Source organism: Dromiciops gliroides, chromosome 3 (assembly GCF_019393635.1).
Source record: "Dromiciops gliroides isolate mDroGli1 chromosome 3, mDroGli1.pri, whole genome shotgun sequence".
NCBI classification, from domain to species: Eukaryota; Metazoa; Chordata; class Mammalia; order Microbiotheria; family Microbiotheriidae; genus Dromiciops; species Dromiciops gliroides.
The window spans coordinates 642153840-642169131 of NC_057863.1; the positions used below are offsets into that span (position 1 = coordinate 642153840).

Genomic DNA, 15292 nt, shown 5'->3' on the forward strand with positions numbered 1-15292 from the left:
AAATGAGAAGAGGTGGAGGTTGGAAGGTCAGACATTTGGGTCCGGGGGTGGAGGGACCCTTGCTGGGTCAGAATCTTGGATGCCTGGAACCTCTTGCAATGTGACTCACCCCTCCCCCTCCTCCTTCCCATTGCTCAACCTGAAATCTCCCTGGGAAACACCACCCTTCAATGGGGACCAGCAACTGTCTCATGGGGTAGCTGAGTCATGGGGGAGTGGAATAGGGAGGGGAGGCAGGAGGATAAATAGCAGCCTAGCCTCATTAGCTCCTCTCTGCAATCCCCAGCACCCTACCAACATGCATCCTGCCACCTTAGTCTGCACTTGCTCCTTCTTGCTGCTGTTGGGGGCCTTACCTGGCTGGACAGCTGAAAATGACCCCTTTGGGAAGGTCATTGAGGGCATCAACCATGGGCTGAGCAATGCTGAAAGGGAGGTGGGCAAGGCCCTGGATGGCATCAACCATGGGATCACTCAAGCTGGCAGAGAAGTAGAGAAAGTTTTCAACGGCCTTAGCAGCATTGGGAAAGAGGCTAGCAGGGAGGTAGACAAAGGCGTCCAAGGGATCAACCACAGTCTGGACCAACTGGCCCATGGAACTAACCATGCTGCTGGGCAGGCAGGGAAGGAGACAGAGAAAATGATCCAAGGCGCCAACCATGGGCTCAACCACGCCGGGAAGGAAGTGGACAAGGGCATCCAAGATGTGAACCATGCTGTCGGGCAGGCCGGGAAGGAGGTAGACAAGTTTGGCCAAGGGATCAACCATGCTGTTGGGCAGGCCGGGAAGGAGGCGGACAAGTTTGACCAAGGGATCAACTATGCTGCTGGGCAGGCCGGGAAGGAGGTGGACAAGTTTGGCCAAGGGGTCAACTATGCTGCTGGACAGGCCGGGAAAGAGGCAGACAAGTTTGGCCAAGGGGTCAACCATGCTTTTGGACAGGCTGGGAAGGAGGCAGACAAGTTTGGTCAGGGGGTCAACCATGCTTTTGGACAGGCTGGAAAGGAGGCAGACAAGTTTGGTCAGGGGGTCAACCATGCTGTTGGACAGGCAGGGAAGGAGGTAGACAAGTTTGGCCAAGGGGTCAACTATGCTGCTGGGCAGGCCGGGAAAGAGGCAGACAAGTTTGGACAAGGGGTCAACCATGCTTTTGGACAGGCTGGGAAGGAGGCAGACAAGTTTGGTCAGGGGGTCAACCATGCTGTTGGACAGGCAGGGAAGGAGGTAGACAAGTTTGGCCAAGGGGTCAACAATGCTTTTGGGCAGGCTGGGAAGGAGGCAGACAAGTTTGGTCAAGGGGTCAACAATGCTTTTGGGCAGGCTGGGAAGGAGGTAGACAAGTTTGGCCAAGGGGTCAACCATGCTGCTGGGCAGGCAGAGAAGGAGGTAGACAAGTTTGGCCAAGGGGTTAACCATGCTGCTGGGCAGGCAGAGAAGGAGATAGAGAAGGTTAACCAAGGGATCAACCATGCTGCTGGGCAGGCTGGGAAGGAGGTGGACAAGTTTAACCAAGGGGTCAACCATGCTGCTGGGCAAGCTGGGAAGGAACTGGAGAAAGTCAAGGAGGATGTCCACCATGGGGTCAACCAAGCCGGCAAGGAGGCCAACCAGCTGCTGAATGTAGGTGAACAAGGGTGGGGAAAATTGGGGTTCTGGGATAGCTGAGGGAAGGAGAGGTTCAACATTGAACAGATCGGGAAAATCCACATGGCTGCTTCCTCCATGAATGGTAGAAAGGCTAGGGGATTACTCTTCTACTACCTCCCTTTCCCACCCCTCCCCACAGCCTCCTGTGGGTTGTACAACCAAGCTGATTCCTACTGTCCTCTCCCTAGCTCATTTGGCAACCATTTATTGAATGCCAACTATATGCAAAGCACTGGCGATAGATACAAAGGTTTTAAAAATAATATAACACCTTCCCTCAAGGAGCTTACACTCTACCAGTAAGAATACAAGGTAAAGTGTGACGGGGTCAAAGGAGAAATTGAGACAGTACTCTAAGAAGCCCCTCTGGTACAAAGCAGAAGGAAGTTTGATCAGGTTGTAAAGTCACCCACCCCCAACCCTAAAGATTGCCCCCATCTTCAAAAACTGTATTGGTTACTTTCCCTTCTCTCCCCTCCCCAGCTCTTTGTCTCGTGACAGAAGCTGCTCTGAATTTGGGGCTAGATCTTTGGGCAAGGAGGTAGGGGGAGATATGACCCCACCTTCAGGGAGCTGCTGATCTAGATAATTAATTAGCAAGGTCTAATGGGCGAGGCAGAAAACACGTGAGACATCACACAATTACACAACATGATACAAACCGATTCTGTTAAGTGTCCTGGGGAATCAGGAGTAGGAGAAAGATCAGAGCTGAAAGGTCAGTGAGGGAGGGCTTCCTAGGGAAAGGGAAGGGAGAACGGTGGCTGGTGCTGAAGGGAAAGCAGAAATGCTTCCAAAGGTGTAGTTTTTGAGGACAAGGGATAGAGGAATTTACCACATTGAGTGAACGGCTGGGGGACTGGATGCCTGCATTTCTAATCCTCGTTCTCTAGTTGTTGACAGTCATTGGGATTAACAAGGTGGTGACAGCATCTTGGGGCGAGGACTTGGCTTCTGCCACCAGGCAGGAGGCCAGTAGTGGAGGTGTAGATAGGGCAGGGCTCTGGGGGAGAGAGCACTGACTCAGAATTTGGGATTAAGAAAGAGAGGGACAGGGCTGGGATTAGGGGAAATTTGGAGTTGGGTCATGAGGTTTGGTGGCAGTGGGATTGGGGGAGTGGAATCACCCAAGGAATAGGGATAGGGAGAAGGACAAGGCTAGGTTTAGAGATGGAGGTAGTCTTGGGTTGGGATATTTATAGCTGAGTTAGGTTTGATACCAACTCTGGGGTCCTGGTATCTGGCCATTGTCTCCATTCTCTCTTCTTTTTTTTGGGGGGGGGTGAGGCAATTGGGGTTAAGTGACTTGCCCAAGGTCACACAGCTAGTAAGTGTTAAGTGTCTGAGGCTGGCTTTGAACTCAGGTCCTCCTGACTCCAGGGCCAGTGCTCTATCCACTGCAACACCTAGCTGCCCCCTTCCATTCTCTCTTCTACCAAGAATGAAGTCAAGGTGGGATGTTGGGGATGAACCTTGGATGGAGGAGGGAGCCTCTCTTCTTAACTCTGAGAGAAGCCCATTTCTCAACCCTCCAGTAATACCTGCCTGACTTGGTGCAACCAGACCATGGGGGAAAGCTTTCTTACTTTGTATGCTCCAGCTTCCCCTAAATGGAGAGGGGTCTTCTACCAAAGGTTTGGGCCCCCGAGGAGACTAAGGGACCCTAATGTGGTTTGGGTTTTACCCTCAGGGTCATGGAGGAGCTGGTCAGCACGGCAGCGGCAGCGGGGCAGGAGTCACACCCTTGAACTCTGGGGTAAGTTCTCCCTTGCAAAGGCTTGAACTCTAGAAAGAGGGAAGGGAAAGGGAGGCAGGAGGAGGGCAAAGGGGCCCTGAGTCCTGGGGAGATGAAAGGGGGCTAGCAGGCCAGGCAGCAGAGGATGACCAGAAGAAAGCTGAGGGGGTTAACTCTTGATCTTCAATTTCCAGGCCTCGGCCAACATGCCCTTCATCAACTTGCCAGCTCTTTGGAAAGTAAGTATTGTCACTCTATCCTCTCTTGTTTGATAGGAATTTCCTGAGGGCAGAGGGTCTCCCTGCCTCCCCTCCTCCCCCCTTCACCAAGGAATAGCTCCCATTCTCATCTTTCCACTTTCAGTTTGGGGTTATCACTATGCACCCTTCGGTTACCTCCCACAGTCTCCTAAGGTCAGGATGAGAGTTGGGTGACAAGACCACTTGGGGTCCACACCCATTATTTAGCCATAGAAGGACCAATTTGGACCAATCTGGCCATTTGCCAATGTGTTTCCCTTACCTTCCTGGAGTCCACAAACCTTTTTCCTTCACCCCTAGCCTTAGGATCATCCATAGAAGATTTCAATCAATTCATCAATTATTAAGTTCCTACTATATGCCAACCACCACACTAGGCACAGGGGACAGAAATATAAAAGTCAGGCAATCCCTGCCCCCACAGATCTTACACTCTGTTAGCTTTTTTTTCTCTGTCATCTTTGATTCATTCCCCCAGCCAATAGCTGCTAAGCACTGGGGTCTCTGTTCTTTCCTAGGTGGAGGCGAGTCCTCCTCTTATTCCTTGTACCAAGCTCCCTGCTCCATCCCTCTCTCCCTCACTGTGTTCCCAAAGGGATACTCTGGCTCTTTGCAATTGAGCAAAGCTTCCCCCTTTTCTATCAGCTGCCTGAGATGAGGGTAGGGGGAGGACAGGTCATGCAAGGCAAAGGGGACAAATTCATCCCTCTCCATCAGCCTGTCCCTTCCCCCCTCTTCCACCCAGGACACTGGGGCCTCCCTCCTCCCCCAACTGCTCAGCTCTTAAGGACAGAACTAGTAGAAATGACGCACACTCTATGTAACCCCAACACCTAGAACAGCGTTTCATCATGAAGACCTGAGATCCAACCTCAGACACTCACCAGATGTGTGACTCTGAGCATGGCACTTAACCTCAGTTTTCTCATCTGTACAATGGGGATAATAATAGTACGTGAGGATCAGATGAGATAATAATTTTAAAGTACTTAGCACAGTGCCTGACACATAGTAAGTGCTATGTAATTAGCCTTTATCATTATCATTATTTATAAGAGTAAGACAATCTCTTCCATCCCCGTGTGTTATGGCTTCTGAACTCAACACTCAACAGTTCCCTCTTTGCCTCAAAAGTCCAGTTCTTGTCTATTTTATCAGTCTATCACACACCCCTTTCCCCCCGTACTCCAAAGCCCCCATGAGCCAGGCCAGGCCACAGCGTTGAGGTCTGTTTCTACCTCTGGCTCCATTTCCTTTGTGTTTTCCCCAAGTCTCTCCATATATCTGTCTGTCTCCTTTGGACGCAGCCCTCATGACTGTTCTCTCCTTTTTCTTCCCAGAGCATCGTCAACATCAACCCATGAACTGACTGATGGGCTTTGTCAGCTGTGCTGAGCAGGACTCACAGACTGATCTTCAGAGTGTTTGTGGAGAACTTGGAGGGGAGAGTGCTGTGTCAGGGGTGGATGGGGAGGGGAAAGATAACTTCCAGGACACAAGGAGTGGGGCCAGGGGGATTGTTAATAAACTTGATAAACTGGTACTCACTCCCCCTTTCTGTCTTTTAACATTTTCCTTTTTTTTATTATGAACTTAAATGCAAGCATTTCCACATACCAGGGTGTGTGTACCTGCAATGGGTTTGAAAAGCTTGTTAAGGAAGTAGAGGGAATATCTGGTAAATAACTGTATTATCCTATTTAAATATACCCAGAGTAGTATCAGTTAGTAAAAAAAATTTACACTTAATGACTGTATGATACTAAAAATGTTATGGACTCAATAAAGTTTTCTTTATGAAAATTACCCTATTTGGTTTCTTGCGTGAATCTGCTTGGAAAACTCTAGAATTTATTTCCTTTTACATTTCATATTTCAGGAAGGTTCTACTGAAAGATACAGGGTTACAGAGATTGAAAAAAAACTGGGAATGCCTCTCATATGTACACGAAACCATGAATCTCTGTTATGCAGAGCTTGGCTTTTTAAAGTATGTTGCTCAGTCATTTCAGTTATGTCCGACTCTTTGTGATCCCATTTGGGGTTTTCTTGGAAGAGATGCAGAAGTGGTTTTCCATTTCCTTCTCCAGCTTGTTTTTCAGATGAGGAAACTGAGGCAAACAGGGTAAAGTGACTTGCCCAGGGTCACACAGCTAGGAAGTGTCAGAGGCTGCATTTGAACTCAGGTCTTCCTGACTCCAGGGTCAGTGCTTTATCCACTGCAGAGCCACCTAGCTACCCCATTTTAAACTATATTATATCATCTATTGATTGATTGATTGATTGATTGGGTGGGGCAATGAGGGTTAAGTGATTTACCCAGGGTCACACAGCTAGTAAGTGTCAAGTGTTTGAGGTTAGATTTGAACTCAGGTCCTCCCGAATCCACTGCTTTATCCAGTGCTTTATCCACTGCGCCACCTAGCTGCCTTGCTTCTGGATCTCCTTCTCAACTTTTTTCTGTTCTCTTCCGAGTGTTTTAAAAATGTTTCCTTGACATCCCTTTCTTTGCTTTTTAAATTTTGCATTTCTTTCTCCCCTCCCCCAAGTGAAAGCTGTCCCTTCTGATCAATAGGTATAAACAAAAACATTGTGCTCACTGGGCCATGTATCCAAACATATATCTCATTCCACATCTACAATCTGTCAGCCACTTTGGACTTTGGAGTAAGTGAAAGAACCCAGACTCAGGATTCAGAGGACCTGAGTTCAAATGCCACCTCAGTTTCCCTAGATCAAAAATGGAAGCATTGGCCTGGGTGGCTTCTGAGGTTCAAAATCCCTACGACTTCTTTGGGAAGAGGAAGGGAATCTGGTCTGTTGTTGGCCTTTGGGAGTTGTTGGTCATGGCATCAGCCAGACCTTCCAAGTTGTTCAAAGTTATTTTCCTTTACAATATACTGTTGTCATTGTATAAATTGCTCTCCCCTGGTTGTATTCACTTCAATCTGTGAAAAGAATTCAGGACCTGCAACCAGACATTTAAGAACTGGGCAAATCAACTCCTGGAGCCTCAGTTTCCTCACCTGCAAAGGGGTGATACCTCATAGGATTGTTGTGAAGCTCAAATAAGTCCTTTGCAAACCTTGAAGCACTACCTAGCTACGAGCATTTCAAATGAATCTTCCCAGGTTTCTCTGAACAGCTCTTCTTTGAATACCTTTCTGGGGTTGGGTGGAATAAGAGCCCTCATTCCTGGAAAAGGGGCAGAGTTTGGGCCAGAGTCATTTTTGAGACACCTTCCTTCCTTCTCTTTCTTTTCTTTCTTTCTTTCTTTCTTTCTTTCTTTCTTTCTTTCTTTCTTTCTTTCTTTCTTTCTTTCTTTCTTCCTTTTTCTTTATTCTTTCCTTCCTCTTTATTTCCTTCTCTTTTTCTCTCTTTTCCTTCCTTCCTTTCTCCTTTTCTCTTTCTTTCCTTTTTCTCTCTCCTGCCTTCCTTCCTTCTTTCTTTCTTTCTTTCTTTCTTTTCCTTCCTTCATTTCTTCTTTTCTTTTTCTTCCCTTTCTTTTTTCACTCTTTCTCTTTCCTTCTTTCTTTCTCTCTTTCCCTTCCTTCCTTCCTTTCCTCACCAGCCAAATGAGTGAATTGACTATCTCACACATTGTCACAGTGGAAAGAAGTTGAATTCAGATGCAGAAGACTTGTGTTTCAGTCTTGGTAATCTTATTTAGTAGACCTGGGTGAACTCAGGCAACTCACTCAGCTCAGATAGGGTTTTTTGTTTCCTCCTCTCTAACATGAAGGGTTTAACTGAGGCAAAGATGAAGGTCTCTTCTATTTCCAATGCTAATTCTGTGAGTTTGGGTGGGATCCCAAGCCCTGACCTTATGATCCCCCTATATGTGAGCCCAATGTTGTGAGAGATGACACTCTCATTTTTATTTTATTTTGTTTTATTTTTGTTTTTGGGCAGGGCAATGAGGGTTAAGTGACTTGCCCAGGGTCACACAGCTAGTAAGTGTCAAGTGTCTGAGGCAGTATTTGAACTCAGGTCTTCCTGAATCCAGGGCCAGTGCTTTATCCATTGCACCACCTAGCTGCCTGCTTTTCTTATTTTTTATTTTTGTTTTGTTTTTGAGGGGGATGACACTCTCAAGCAATTCTTCAATAGTAGTAAATATATTTAGGTGCTTTTGAGTGCAGAGGACAACCAGACAGTGAAAGAATATGGGCTAGGGAGTCAGAGGACCCGGGTTCCAATTCCGGGAGAGGTTGGGGGAGACAAAAGGTTTAGCTAAGATATGGTCTCTGGCTTCATGGAGCTCACAGTCTAAGAAAATCAGGCAACTGTATTGTGGATTATTAGGGAAGTCAGTCAACAAGCATTTATTAAGCACCTACTACTTGCCAGGTGGGCAGCTAGTGGTAGAGCCCCAGGCCTGGAGTCAGGAAGACTCATCTTCCTCAGTTCAAATCTGGCCACAGACACTTTACTAGCTATGTGACCCTGAGCAAGTCACTGCAACCTGCTGGCCTCAGTTTCCCCATCTGTAAAATGAGCTGGGGAAGGAGATGGCAAACCGATCCAGTGTCTTTTCCAAGAAAACCCCAAATGGGGTCATGGAGAGTCAGATGTGACTAAAACGACTGAACAACAACAACAATTTGCCAGGCACTGTGGTAAATCCTGGGGATATAAAGAAAGGCAAAAGATAGTACCTGACCTCAAGGAGCTCACATTCTAATGACAGACACAGCATGCAAACAACAAGGTACAAAGAAGACACATGTAGGATAAATCCTTTTTTTATTTTTTATTTTTGGCAGGGCAATGAGGGTTAAGTGACTTGCCCAGGGTCACACAGCTAAAAAGTGTAAAGTGTCTGAGGATTTGAACTCAGGTCCTGCTGAATCCAGGGACAGTGCTTTATCCACTGCACCACCTAGCTGCCCCCTAAATCCTAATTTTTATTGATTACATTTGTCTTCTCTCAATTCATAAGGTCCTCATTTCCTCTCTTTTGCAACAGACTCACAGTTGGTTTTTCTTCTCTCCTCTTTCTATTCCATCCTCCATTTTTGTTGAGTCATTTCAGTCATGTCCAACTCTTCGTGATCCCATTTGGGGTTTTCTTGGCAAAGATATTGGAGCGGTTTGCCATTTCCTTCACCAGGCCATTTTACAGATAAGGAAACTGAGGCAAACAGGGTTCAGTGACTCACCCAGGGTCACACAGCTAGTAAGCATCTGAGGTCAGATTTGAACTCAGGGAGATGAGCCTTCTTGACTCCAGGCCAGGCACTCTATGCACCATGATGCCCCCTAGCTGCAGTTTTGCAGTTTTTCCAACACACCAGAGGTTTCCCCTCTCCGACTTGTTCTCAGAATCCCCGGTGTCCTTCAAAGCTCAGGTCAAATACCATCTCTTACATAAGGATTTCCCCCCTGATGTTTCCCCTCTTCCCCCAGGACAACTGCTGGTCTCCTCCTCCCAAATGCCTTGTGTTAATGTTGATGAACTTCTCTGTTGCTTCTCCCAATTAAATGCAAGCTCTTCAGGGCAGGTAGTGATTCATGGCTGTCTCTGTAACCTCAGCACCTCTTAAACTGCCTGGTATGCAGAAGGTCCTTATAAATCTTTCTCACTGACCGTCATTTAGCCGATCTCTTTCCTCCCCTGCAACCTTCTCTGTCTTTGTCTTCCCTGGATGGGTGGGGGTCATAGGTTGGCTCTGGAGTCAGAGGATGTGGGTTCAAATCCTGCTGCTCGGGCGTATTAGACCTTAGTGGTCCCCTGCTTCAACTCCTTCATTTTACAGAAGAGGAAACTGAGGCACAGGGCTTTAGAGGGACTTGCCCAAAGTCAGGCTTTGAACCAAGGTCTTCTGAACCTTACTCCAGTGCTCATAGGTGGAGAAGTGTCTCAAAATGAAACAAATGAATAGTATGTTATTGGCATAATAACAGTAAGAACTTACCCCGCCCCTGAGGAATCTGTGTTGAAACTGGAGGATGCCAGAAGGGCAGGGAGGGAGGACCAGTGAGACTTCTATTGAGCAGGTATATAGACAGGTTCACAAGAGACACCCAGACGGCAGCCAGACCCAGAGGCTGTAGACACCATCTGTAGGATTCCAGATTCAAAGCCGGCAAGGGCTTTAGAGAGGTGGTTCTAGAGGCAGAGAACCTAAAGTTCAAATCCTGGTTTGGGGTATGGGCCTCAGTTTACCCTCTTGCAAAAAGAGGAGGTTGGACTAAATGTCCTCTGAAGTCCCTCTCAGCTCTAAATCTATGCTCCTAGAGTCTAGTCCAAGTCCATAACTTTACAAATGGGGAAACTGAGGCCCAGAAAGGTGGTTTGCTCCAGATCACATAGGGTATTAGGTAACAGAGCTGTTATCCAAACCTAAGTTTTCTGATTCTTTTTTTTTTAATTCTTCTTTTTTTTTTTTTGGCGCGGGGCAATGAGGGTTAAGTGACTTGCCCAAGGTCACACAGCTAGTAAGTGTCAAGTGTCTGAGGCCGGATTTGAACTCAGGTCCTTCTGAATCCAGGGCCAGTGCTCTATCCACTGCACCACCTAGCTGCCCCCAGTTTTCTTATTCTAAATTCCTAACTTTCCCCTTTGTATTAGGGGAGTGCTGGTAAATATTTAACAACCAACTCTCCTCCCCCCTCAAAAAAAATCTATGCATGACATACTTTTCAGTTTAATTTGCATTACTGGCATTTCCATCATTCTTAAATCTAGATGATGAACAAAACCATCAAACAAACCCTGTTGTAGCATTTGTCCTTTTCTGAGATGTAAATGTTCACATGCAAAATTTTGAGTGAGCTAGAGCTAATCCCAGCATGCCCTGGCCTTGCATTTGCAAGGGCTCTAGCACTTCAGCTCCCTTGAAAATAGGAGCAATAGCTGGCTTTGTTGCTCATTCTATCCTTGTTTTGTTGTGGTTCAGTTGTTTCAGTCACGTCCGACTCTCTGTGACCCCCATTTGGGGTTTTCTCGGCAAAGATATTGGCATGGTTTGCCATTTTCTTCTCCAAATTATTTGACAGATTAGGAAACTGAGGCAAACAGGGTAAAGTACCTTGCCCAGGGTCACACAGCTAGTAAGTGTCTGAAGCCAGATTTGAACTCAGGAAGATGAGTCTTCCTAACTATAGACCCGGTGCTCTCTCCACTGCACCACCTAGCTGCCCATCCATACTTTACAATTTTCTCTATACTAACCTCCTCCAGGACAATCTCCAGTCTTCCCCTACTGACCTCACCCCCTCCTACCACGCCCTCGGAAGCAACAAAAGTAGTAGAAACAGATAGAAAGTCCATCTCAGGGAAAAACTGAAATCTGAGGTGTGTCTATAGGGTGTGTGTGTGTGTGTGTGTGAATCTCATGTATTACTGGGATATGTGGAAATAGCAGGATGGTCCCTGAGGGGTCCAGGGAATCAAAGCCCTTTAGTGAGTGATTGTTCTGTCTGGAATGAGTTCTGACCTAGGGTTAGGGTCTCCTCTCTCCAGCAGAGATCCTGGCCTTTTGAGTAAGATGGGTAGGCTCGGAGGGGTCGAAATTCTCTCATCCCTCAGGGTTTTAAATTCACCTAATCCCTACCCCAACGCAGGCCTCCCCACACTTTTACTCACCACTTGTAGTTGTAAACCAAGAATGATGCAATGTAACATCTAATTAGCTTGCCTGGTCTTGGTGGTTGGGAAGACCTACCTGCAGCATGGACTGCAAGACTGAACACAGATCCTTGTTCCAGAGATATTGAAATGTTTCTAGCAGCACTTTCTGTAGTGGATGTACTGAGAATGGGAACAGCCGAATAAGCTGTGGCATATGAATATGGGGAAATATTATGGTGCTGTGAGAAAGGAGAAATGGGAAGGATTCAGGGACACTTGCAAAGACTAGTATGAACTGATGCAAAGCAAAGGAAGCAGAACCAGGACAACAATTTACATACACAAAGGACACAACAGCCTAAAACCACCCTGGGAGACTTCAGAACCCTGATCAATACAATGACCTCCCATGACATCAGAGCACCTAAGGGTGAAGGTAGGCTCCCACCCATTGGCAAGGAGGTGGTGGGAATAAGTGGTAAATGAAGGAAAATTTTCTTTTATGGTTTTTCTCTTTTTAAAAAACTCACTTTGTTGATATTTTCTTTATATCACCTTCATTTTAACATATTCCCTCTTTCCCTCCCCAGGAAAGCATCACTTGAAACAAAGACTGAAGAAAGGAAAAAAAAAAAAGCATTTCAGTAAAAAACAAGTAATCCATTCATTATACCTGACAGTCTATGCACTGCTCCACACTCATAGTTTCCATCTCTACAAGAAGGGAGGAAGGGAAGGCACTTATTTTCTGATGTAGCCAATGTGTTGCTTTGCTTTGCTTGATTATATGTATTTGTTATAAGAGAGACTTCTGTATAATCACAATTACAAAATCTATTTTATCTTTTGTGATTGCCTCTATCCCTTGTTTGGTTAAGAATTCTTCCCACATTGTTGTTGTTGTTGTTGTTGAGTTGTTTCAGTCTGGCCCAACTCTTCATGACCCCACTTGGGGTTTTCTTGGCAAAGATACCATAGTGGTTTAGCCATTTCCTTCTCTAGCTCATTTGACAGATGAGGAAACTGAGGAAACCAGGGTTAAATGACTTGTCCAGGGTCACACAGCTAATAAGTGTCTGGGGCTGGATTTGAATTCATGAAGATGAGTCTTCCTGACTCCAAGGCTGGTGCTCTATCTACTTTGCCACCTAGCTGCCCATGTTTTGTAATATGACCTTAATATCTAATATCCCTATGAGCTTATTATGGGATATGGTGTAATAGGTTGGTCTAAACCTAATTTCTGCCAAATGCTTTCCTGTTTTTCCTTCGGTTCTTGTCAAATAGGAAGTTTTTTTCTAGGTTATCTAAGTTCCTGTGTTTATTGGGCACTGGGTTATTGAGTCCAGTTGCTTCTGGTTATCCCTTATCTAGATTGCCTGTTGCTATACCTTTCTATTTTTAAAACAATGCCAAAGAGCTTGGATGATTAATGCTTTGTAGTATAATTTGAGGTCTGGAAATGTTCTATAAAGGATGGGATGTAGAAGAAGGCCTTGGGAAGTAACAGAAAGGTGGAAAAAAGGAAGAAAAGAGCATTTAAAAAGCACATCAAAAAAGTGCCTCTATGATGGGATGCCCCTAGATGGAAAAAGGAAACAGGCCTCCATCTTGATATATCAACATAGTCAGAGCCAGGGTCAGAGAAAGAAAAAAGACACTGAGAGAAAGAGTTGCCTCCCAGCATGGTGACCTCTCTCTCTCTCTCTCTGTTTATTTCTATGTTACTGCGACACAGATAGGGAGACACACATTCTGACATGACTATGATTCTCAGTGCTATCAATGAGTGCCAAATGGAAGGGACAGGGACAGGACCATCTGCCAAGGAAATGCTATGAGCTGTGGGGGAAGGTGAAAAGCCTGGGGGAGGTGTGTGGGGGGTCTGATGCTTGGGTCCTGGGAGAGGAGAACTATGAGAGGGAACTCTGCCCTTAAGTCCTCACAGGGCCAAAGAGTTAGTTGGAGGGCACTGGTCTGACCTCATTCCTTTGATAATCCTCCCAGAGCCCTAACAGGCTTTGGGTCCCTGCACTGTTCTGCCCCTGAGGGATATTGGAAGATGGGGGATTGTTTTGAGCTGACCCACCCCTCACGGGGCAGTTTTAAGTTCACACCCATGCCCCCTCTATGAATGGATAAACAGGATGCAGAGGTCCACTCCCTACTTCCCTCCTTTCCTCCCACTCCATCCCCAGGGTGGCTGCTCCACCTACTCGCTTCTTCACTCCCTGTCCTATTCCCTTGGCCAAGAGCAGCCCAAATGCCATCACAATGACACTTTATTCCCAGGGCCTTCCTGGACACCAGAATTCTCCAAGCAGGTAATATTCAGAGGACAATGAAAACAACTTTATAGGCTGGGATAGCAGTAGTTGAAGAGGAGGTCATGTTTGGGAATCTTGGGAGGTGAGACCCTGATCCAGAGAAGGGGGAAAATAGTGGGGAGAGAGAAAGAGAGAGAAAGAAAGGGGGGAGAGAGAGAGAGGGAGAGAGAGAGAGAAGCAACCAGCATACTAACCAATCAACTATTCAATCAACCGACAGACATTTATCAAGACACACAAGGGAAGCACTGGGGATAGGGACTAGAATATGATTTCCTTAGTCTAGGGAACACCTGGGTGTGGACAGCGCCCTTACCAAAGCAGGCTGACATCTTCTCTACATCTTTTCACTATAGAAGACCCCTTGAGCACTGAGAGGCTCTGATTTACCCAGGATCACACAGTCAGGATGACAGAAAGAAGACCTGGCTCCAGGTCTCCCTAGCTTTGAGGGTGACCTTTTATTCATCCATTAGAATGTAAGCTCCTTGTAAAGCATGTATAAACAAAAGTTGAGAACTATCTTTACATGTAACGGAAAAAATAAAATATCTCATAAAACCAAAAAAAAAAAAAAGAATGTAAGCTCCTTGAGGGCAGACAGGGTCTGGCTTTCTTTCCATTTGGATTTGGATTTCCAGTGCTCAGCCCAGTGCCTGGTATATAGCAAGTGCCTGATAAATACTTGTTGACTGACCAACTCTACCAGATGGTATTGGAAATGAAAAATAATTAGTTCTTCCCTTGGGCTTATATTCTACCAAGGGGCATAACCCATACATACGTGTATGTAAATATAAAGTACATGCAGAATAAATGCCAAATAATTTGGAGAGTGGCACTAGTATTAAGGGAGAGAGGTGCAGAGAAATGACTTCATTCCAGAGGTGGCTCTTGAGGGAGGTAGGGATTTTAAAATGTAGGTGAGAAAGGAGATGAAATACTGTGTATGAGATACAACAACTTAGCTTAGTCCTTGAGAAGGTTGTCTCCAATCAAGGTCTCCATTTCCTTTCTGACTTTCTACGGTCTGGCTGCTGACCTCACTATTCCCCCAAAACTGCACTCTCTAAAGTGACCAATAGCTTTTTTTGTCTTGACCTCTCACACAGTGCCTGGGACACTGTGGATCATCCTCTGCTCTTTGGTACTCTCTCTGGGTTCTCCTCCTATACCTATTTATCTGATCTCCTCCTCTGTCTCTATTGCTGGATCTTTGCCCAGGTCAAGCCCACATGGCTCTTTATCCTAGACCCTCTTCTCTTCTCCTTCCATACTACTTCACTTAATGATCTCATCAGCTCTATGCTGATGATTCTAAGATCTACTTATCCGGCCCTGATCTCTCTCTTGAACTCCATGCTCACATCTCTAATGGCCTACTAGATATGTCAAACTCAATACACCACAGACACCTTAAATTCAACATGTTCAAAATGATTCATTATTTTTCCTCCTACATCTTCCTCCCTTCTGAACTTCCCTATTACTATGAAGATCATCTTTATCCTCCCAGTCCCTCAGCCTCATAATCTAAGTGTCATTCTCAACTTCTCACTATCTCTCATCTTGCAATATCCAATCCATTGCTAAGCCCTGCTACTTTTGCTTCCATAACATCTCTTGCATGTGATCCCTTCTTTCTTCTGATGCTGCCGACACTCTGATGCAGGCCCTTATCACCTCATATCTGGACTATTGCAACAGTCTGGCTGTTCTCCCTGTCTCAAGGGTGTCCCCAAGATA

General features: G+C 46.0%; 1 protein-coding gene across 1 annotated transcript; it reads left to right on the plus strand.

The window, feature by feature from the left end:
- Positions 1–288: 288 nt before the first annotated feature.
- Positions 289–5417, plus strand: SBSN (suprabasin). Its single transcript, XM_043997381.1, has 4 exons — positions 289–1621; positions 3339–3404; positions 3578–3622; positions 4984–5417. The coding sequence occupies exons 1-4, from the start codon at positions 299–301 to the stop codon at positions 5005–5007; spliced, it is 1458 nt and encodes a 485-aa protein (XP_043853316.1). The 5' UTR covers positions 289–298; the 3' UTR covers positions 5008–5417.
- Positions 5418–15292: the final 9875 nt, after the last annotated feature.

What these genes read in the sequence shown, in the direction of transcription:
- SBSN (XM_043997381.1), top strand. Translation starts at nt 299, where the DNA reads ATGCATCCTGCCACCTTAGTCTGCACTTGCTCCTTCTTGCTGCTGTTG. An exon ending in TCACACCCTTGAACTCTGGG is followed by an intron (nt 3,405 to 3,577) that starts GTAAGTTCTCCC and finishes TTCAATTTCCAG; the next exon opens with GCCTCGGCCAACATGCCCTT. An exon ending in ACTTGCCAGCTCTTTGGAAA is followed by an intron (nt 3,623 to 4,983) that starts GTAAGTATTGTC and finishes TTTTCTTCCCAG; the next exon opens with AGCATCGTCAACATCAACCC.